This window comes from Crocuta crocuta, unplaced genomic scaffold (genome assembly GCF_008692635.1).
Source record: "Crocuta crocuta isolate KB4526 unplaced genomic scaffold, BGI_CrCroc_1.0 scaffold2677, whole genome shotgun sequence".
In the NCBI taxonomy this organism is placed as follows: domain Eukaryota; kingdom Metazoa; phylum Chordata; class Mammalia; order Carnivora; family Hyaenidae; genus Crocuta; species Crocuta crocuta.
In genome coordinates, this window is record NW_027532919.1 from 13,974 (window position 1) to 22,021 (window position 8,048).

General features: G+C 45.1%; 1 protein-coding gene across 1 annotated transcript in view; it reads right to left on the reverse strand.

Annotated features, from left to right (window-relative positions):
* GDI1 (GDP dissociation inhibitor 1) overlaps positions 1–8,048 on the reverse strand; it is a 24,110-nt gene that overhangs the window by 2,318 nt on the left and 13,744 nt on the right. The window contains 1 exon segment of the mRNA XM_077745749.1: positions 2,406–2,413. Coding sequence (XP_077601875.1) covers positions 2,406–2,413 — 8 coding nt within the window.

Genomic DNA, 8,048 nt, shown 5'->3' on the forward strand with positions numbered 1-8,048 from the left:
CAGGCGCACAGCGGCCAGACGTCCGCGCGGTCCTTGCTCAGGACACCCTCCCCCTCAGGGTCCATAACTCGGAGGGCCCGCACCTAATACCGTGCAAGTGCCTAGCACAAGGACTGGAGGCTGTCAGCCATTTACGCCCGGCCCCTTCCCCAGCCTGCCACCGCGGCCCTGAGTCTCGAGGTTTCCTTCCCTTGCTTTTTTTTTTTTTCCCTTTTCTTTTTAAACAGCTTTATTGAGATATGAATCACATACCTTACAATTCACTGANACCAGCCCATCAAATTCTAGGACGTTTCATCACCCCCAAAGGAAGCGCCCATACTCATTAAGTAGTGCCCCCACCCAGTCCGCTCCTCCCCCAGCGGGCAACCACTGATCTACTTTCTGACTATGCATTTGCCTGTTCTGGACATTTCCTATGAATGGATTCACACAATATGCACGTGCCTGAGTTCTTTCACTTTACCGTAATGTTTTCAAGGTTCATCCATGTTGTAGCACGGATCAGGACTTCGTCTCCTTTTAGGGCGAAATAATATTCTATTACATGGATATATCATATTTATTCATTCATCAATCGGAGGGCATCTGGGCTGTTTCTATATTTTGGCTATTGTGAATACTGCTGTTAGGAACATTCGTGTACAAGTTTTTTGTGTGAACACATTTTCATTTCCTCTCCACCTAGGGATGGGATTTCTGGGTCACATGACAATTCTGTTTTTAACATTTTGAGAAAAACAGCCAAAGAGCTTTCCAAAGTAGCTACACCATTTTACATTCCCATCAGCGGTGTATGAGGGTTCCAATTTCTCCACATTCTGACAAACCCTTATTATCTAATTATTTGTTTCTAGCCATCCCAGTGGGTGTGAAATGGTATCTTTTGATTTGCATTTCTCTGATGACTAATGATGTTGAGCATCTTTTCATAGTTTCTTGGCCATTTGTATGTCTCCTGTGACATACAAAGCAATCGGAAATATCTATTCAAGCTCTTTGACCATTTTTTAATTGGGTTTTTGCTTTGTTGTTGTCAAGTTGTAGGAGTTCTTTATATACTCTGGATATTAATCCCTTCTATATGATTTACAAATATTTTCTTTCATGCATTCTGTGCGTTCTCTTTTCACTTTCTTGATAGTGTCCTCGGATGCACAAAAGTTTTAGATTTTGATGACAATTAACTGATCCTTCCTTTGCTGCTTGTACTTTCTTGTTCTATCTAAGGAACTGTTCCTTAATCCAAAGTCACAAAGATTCACCCCTATACTTTGTTCTAAAGGTTTTATAGTTTTTGCTCTTTTTCTTTTCTTTTTTGGTTTCTGCTATTAAGTTTAGGTCTCTGATCCATTTTGGGTTAGTTTTTGTATGTAATGTGAGGTTGTGGTCCAACTGCATTTTTTTCCATGTGGCTGCTATTCAACTGTTCCAGCACCATTTGTTGAAGAGGCCATTCTTTCCCCCCATTGAATGGTCTTGGCACCCTCCTCAAAAATCAAGTGACAATACATATATGGGTTTACTCCTGGACTCTTTCAATTCTGTTCCATTGATCTATATGTCTATCTTTTTTTTAAATCTTTTTTATTTCTGAGAGAGAGAGAGAGAGACAGAGAGAGAGAGAGACAGTGTGAGCAGGGGAGGGTCAGAGAGAGAGGGAGATACAGAATCTGAAACAGCCTCCAGGCTCTGAGCTAGCTGTCAGCACAGAGCCCGACGCGGGGCTCGAACTCATGAATCGTGAGATTATGACCTGAGCCGAAGTCGGGCGCTTAACCAACTAAGCCACCGAGGCGCCCCTCTATATGTCTATCTTTATGCCAACATCACAGTCTTGATCACTGTAGTTTTGTAGTAAGTTTTGAAAGTGGGAATTCTGCGTCCTCCAAATTTGTTCTTCTCCAAGAATGTTTTGCCTAGTGAGACTCTTGAATGCTGAGAACAAACTGAGCACTGATGGGTATGGGGGGGAGGGGAAGGGGGGTGATGGGCATGGAGGAAGGCACTTGTGGGGATGAGCACTGGGTGTTATATGGAAACCAACTTGACAATAAACTATTTTAAAAAACTTAAAAATCAGTAATTAAAATAATATCATCCTTAAAAAAAAAAGAATGTTTTGCCTATTCAGTGTCCTTTGCATTTCCTTATGATTTTAGGATAAGCTTGTCAGTTTCTGGGGGAAAAAAAGCCAATGGGAGTTCAATAGAGATGAAATGGAATCTGTAGATCAATATGGGGAGTGTTGCCATCTTAATAAAATTAAGTCTTTCCATCCATGAACATGGGATGGTGATTAATTTTATGCTTATTGATTTTAGTTAGCTAGGCTATGGTCCCCAGTCATTTAACTCATCAAACACTCATCTAGGTGTTCCTGTGAAGGTATTTTGTATATGTGCTCAACCTCTACAATTGATCGACCTTAAGTAAAGACGGCCCTCCATAATTTGTGTGGGTCTCGTCCACTCAATTGAAAGCCTTAAAAGCAAAAATTAAGGTTTTTGAGAGAAGTAGAAATTCTGCCTTAAGATTGTAACATAAAACTCCTGCCTGAGTCTGCAGCCTGCGTGCCGGCCCCCACAATTGTGTGAGCTCATTCCTCAAAATAAACCCTCTGTGCGTGTGTCCTGTTATGTTTCTCTGGAGAACTCTGACTGAACAGATGTTTGCTGCTGATTTAGGTCTTCTTTAATATCTTTTGGCGATATTTTGTAGTTTTCAGTGTATAAGCCTGGTGCTTCTTTTGTTACGTTTATTCCTAAGTGTTTTATTCCTTCTGATGCTATTTGTAAATGGGTTTATTTTCTTAACTGCAGTTTGGAGTGTTTATTACTGGGATATATAGAAATATAATTGATTTGTGTAATGATCCTTTGTCCTGAAACCTTGCTGACCTCATTTATTACCTCTAATATGTTTTTAGAGCATCTTTTAGGCTTTTGCACATACAAGATTATGTCATCTGAAAATATAAAAATATAGTTTGACTTCTTCCTTTCTGATCTGGATGCCTTTTACTTTATTTTGTTGCCTAATTGTCATGGCTAGACCCTCCCATCAAATGTTGGCTAGAAGTGGTTGCTTTCCTTCTAATTTTATAACTTGCAGTTGTTTCGGACTTACGGAAAAGTTGTAAGAACAATACAGAGAGTTCTCATATACCCTTAATCCAGACTCACCCATAGTTCATATTTTGCCCCGTTTGCTTTCTCACCCTCTCCTTCCCCCCCCACCTCTCTCTTATGTGTGCATGTAGATGTATTGTATAAAACATCTACTTTATATAAAAATGATATTTTTCTGAACTATTTCAAAGTCATGTGCATACACCTTGCCCCTTTGCCGCTGAATGTTTCAGTCCCCGCATCACAACCATAGCATAGTTAGGATAGAATCACTGTAGCGTCTTACATAACCGCAGTACACATGTCGACGTCAGGAACGTTCGTGTTGCTTTTTCCAATGCAGGGTCCAGCCTAGAACTGCACGTTGCACTTGGTTGTCACTTGCCTTGGCCTGTCACAACATGGACACTTCTGAGGAGTGCAGGCCAGGTATTTGGTAAAATGGCCTTCAGTCGGGGTTTGTTTGGTGTTTTCCCATGGCGAGATCCAGGCTGTGTGGCATTGGCACAACCACGCTCTCTCCCCGTGAGGCCGTGCCCTCTCTCAGCGCCTCCTGGCTCAGTCCCCTCATCGTGATGTTCCCTGTGAGCACTGGGTGAAGGCGGCGGTCTGCCCCGTTTCTCCAGTGGACGATTACAGTCTTTCCCTTTGTAACTGAAAACTAGTTTGTAGGTGGGCCCCTGGTGGGTTCAGTCGGCGGAGCATGCAACTCTTGGTCTTGGGCTTGTGAGTTCGAGCCCCACGTTGGACGTAGAGCATACTTAACAAAAAAAATAGTTTGTAGGAAGATACTTTGAAAGCAGGTAAGTATTCTGTTCCTCACCAAAATGTCATGCAGTCATTGACCGTCGTTGCCTGCATCGCTCATTACTCTGATGAGCCTCAAGAGGGGCTTCCTTCCTCCAGGTCCCCTCCTTCATCTATTTGACAGCATTCTGCCATCGGGAAGACCTCCTCTGTTTACGTACGTATTCATCATCAGTATGGGCTCATGGACCAGGATTTTATTCAATGGACTATGACCCATTATTGTTCATTATTCATTTTGATGCTCAAATTACGTCAGATTTGGCCGCTTCAAGCTGACTCCTCTGCCCTTTTGACATGTCCCCGTCATTCTTTACAAACTTTTTCATGTTTACTTTTGAGAGAGAGAGAGAGAGAGAGAGAGAGAGAGAGAGACAGAGCATGAGTGGGGAAGGGGCAGAGAGAGAGGGAGACACGGAATCCGCAGCAGGCTCCAGGCTTTCAGATGTCAGCACAGAGCCTGACGTGAGGCTTGAACCCACAAACAGTGAGATCATGACCTGAGCCGAAGTCAGAGGCTTAACTGACTGAGCCACCCAGGCGCCCCTCTCCATCATTCTTTAAGTACTTCTGCATGCTTCTTGTACTTTGCTCACCCCAACCCAGGAATCGGCCATTCTTCCAAGGAGCCCTGGTTTCTTTAAGGAGGATAATACTTAGAAACCAAGAACTGAGAGTGAAGTGTGCTTATTGCTACTGGGGTGTCATGCTCTTAGGCACTTTCAGTGGGCAGAGCTAGGATGTCTGCCCCGATAGATAGATAGATAGATAGATAGATAGATAGATAGATAGATAGATAGATTTATATATATAAATCCAGAGGACATACTACTGATACCTCCCCTTCCAATTCCACAATAAAAGTTCTAAGCCTTTCCGCAATCTGTATTCATATCTCCCTTCTCCAGTAGTGGGAGACAGAGCCCTAACTCCCAGCGTCAGCCATCTGTTGACTCACTTGCTTGACCCTCCAGTTCGTAGACAGCACCCATAGCCCAGGACAGACGAACCTACTAAGTGCGGTTCGGGATTTATTTGCAGGATTTTGCTGTTTGTGTCTTATGTCTTAACATTGCTTGCATAGTCTTTTTTACAGATCTCTTTAATATGGTCATGTTATTCATTTGAAATACTCTTGGGATACTTTATGTCTGTATTCAGTTTTAGCTTTTCACTCCATTCTTTTGTTTTGTATTCTTCTAGTATCTATATACTAGTGTCCAGAAGTCAACACTACACAGAAGATACACCCAGGCCTACGTCACCCCTTCTGCACTACCACCTCATTCCGTCCCTTCTCCTGTACGTAACCAAGATCTGTTTGTGTCTCAGGATAAGGAAATAAACTTTAAAAAAATAAAGAGCAAAAGTTTGCATTTTTATGAGGTCCAATTTATTTGTTTTACATTTTTAAAAGTTTTTTTTAAATGTTTTTTATTTATTTCTGAGAGAGAGAGAGAGCAGGGGAGGGGCAGAGAGAGAGGGAGGTACAGAATCTGAAGCAGCTCCAGGCTCCGAGCTGTCAGCACAGAACCCGACNAAATAAACAAACATTAAAAATGTAAAACAAAGGAGCTTTGTTTTACATTTTTAATGTTTGTTTATTTTTGAGAGAGAGAGAGAGACAGAATGCAAGCAGGGGAGGGGCAGAGAGAGAGGGAGACACAGAATCCAAAGCAGGCTCCAGGCTCTGAGCTGTCAGCACAGAGCCCCACGCAGGGCTCGAACTCAGATATGGTGAGATCATGACCCGAGCAGAAGTTGGACGTTTAACCGACTGAGCCACCCAGGCACCCTGAAGTCCAATTTATAAATTTTTCCTTTTATGATTAATGTCTTCTGTATCCTGCCCAAGGTCACAAAGATTTTCTCTGTGTTTTATTTAGATGTTTTTTTCAGTTTGGGCTCTTACTTTTCAGCCTGTAACCCGTGTCCAGTTCATTTCTCTGTATGGTCTACGCAAGGTGAGTGTCCTCGGGCTGCCGGAAGGAAGGCCCACATACTGACGGATTTACAAGAGGCTTTACCCTCTACAGCTCCTGAGGCCACAGGTGGGAAAGCGGGCAGAGCTCCCTGCGGAGGCTCTAGGGGGTGGCTATCTTCCACCTTCTGGTGTCGCTGGCAGTCCGTGGCCCTCTTTGGCCAGTAGACAGGTCACTGCAGTCTCTGCTGTCACATGGCCTTCTCCCTGCATTTGTCTGTCTCTCTCGTCTCTTCTTAGGATACCGGTCACATTGGATTATGGCCCATTTTCCAATATAACCTCATCTTAACTTGATTCCATCTATAAAAACCCTGTCTCCAAATCAGGTCACGTTCAAGGGTCCCGGGGGAGTGCCGCAACGTTTCTAGGGGGCACAATTCAACCCATGACATCAGGGCTAAAGTTCACTTTTTCCATACAGATATCTGACTGCTCCAGCATCCTTCCTTCCTTCCTTCTCTTCTTTCTTTCTTTCTAAATACTTATTTTTGAGAGAGAGAGCACAACTGGGGGAGGGGCCAAGCGAGGGGACAGAGGATCCGAACCAGGCTCTGCGAGGACAGCAGAGTCCGACGCGGGGCTCGAACTCACAAACCGTGAGATTATAACCCAAGCCGAAGCCGGATGCCTAACCATCTGAGCCAGCTGGGTGCCCTCCCAGCCTCACTTCCTAACCATAAATGTAAGGATTTATTTCTAGACTCCTAGTCCCATGCCATCCACCTGTGCCCTGTCCTTGTGCTTACACGACACGCCTTGATTGCTTTGGCTTCATGGTGAGTTTTGAAATCAGGCCATGTGAGCTCTCCAACTTTCCTTTGCTTTTTCAGAATCGTTGTTTGGATGTTCTGGGTCTTTCGCACGTCTATATGCTTTGAGGATGAGGTTGTCAGTTTCTACAGACAAGCCTGCTGGGGTTTGGGGTAGGGATTGCATTGAACTCATAGATCACTTTCAGGGGTGGCTATCATCATGGGCCAACACTCTACGATGGCCCCAAGCTTCCTGCCTCTTGGCACATAAGTCTATATGATCCCCTCCCCTTGAGGCAGAGCGTAAACTCTGCGCGTGATGGGACGTCACCCCCGTGGTTAGGTTACTAATCAGCTGACTTTGAGTTCGTCCAAAAGGAGAGTATCTGGGTGGGCCAGACCTAATCAGGTGAGCCCTGAGCTGCAAAGAATCTCAGGTGGGTCTAGGAGCCAAGAGCGTGCCTTGGCTCACCAGAGAACAGGGACCCAGTCCCACAGTCACGAGGAACTGCCCCTCCCAAGAACAGTATGAGCAATATGAGAGGACCCCAAGCCTCTGATGAGAATGCCTCCCAGCCAACCTTCATGGCAACCTTCTGAGAGCCTGAACAGAGGCCCCACTCACGTCATGCCTGGACTTCTGACCCGCAGAAACTGCCAGGTAATGACTGGGTGTTGTTTCCAGCCGCTGAGTTTTTGTTAATTTGTTGCACAGCAGTGGAAACCTAATATGGACACCCTGACCGTATTGAGGCTTCCAATCCATGAACAGAAAGTAGGTTCGTGCTTGTCGGGAGCTGGGGGAAAGGGGTGAGGAGAGACGAGTTAATGGGCGCAGGGTCTCCTCTTGAGGTGATGGAGATGTTCTGGGACCAGAGCTGACAGTTGCACAATATTGTGAACAAAAAGTAAATGCCACTTTGATACATACATTTTTTAATGGTTAATAGATATTTTTATGTTATGTGAATTTTTCCTCAGTTGAAAATAATTTTTTTTGAGAGAGAGTGTGTGTGCAAGTGAGCGAGGGGCTGAGAGAGAGAGAGAAGTGGGGCTCACCCGAAGCGGGGTTCAAGATCACCTGATGCGAGGGGCGCCTGGGTGGCTTAGTCGGTTGAGCGTCCGACTTTCGCTCAGGTCATGATCTCGCGGTTCGTGGGTTCGAGCCCCGCGTCGGGCTCTGTGCTGACTGCCAGCTGAGAGCCTGGAGCCTGTTTCAGAGTCTGTGACNGGGGGTTCCCTTGGAAACCGTTTCCATTGGGTGAGCTGGCTGGGAGGGGCTCCCCTGCCTTCTGCTGGCTTTAAAGAGGCAACAGAAGGGGGTGGTGCAGAGGCTGGATGAAGCCCTTTCCAGGGCTCCCAGTGCCCGACAGA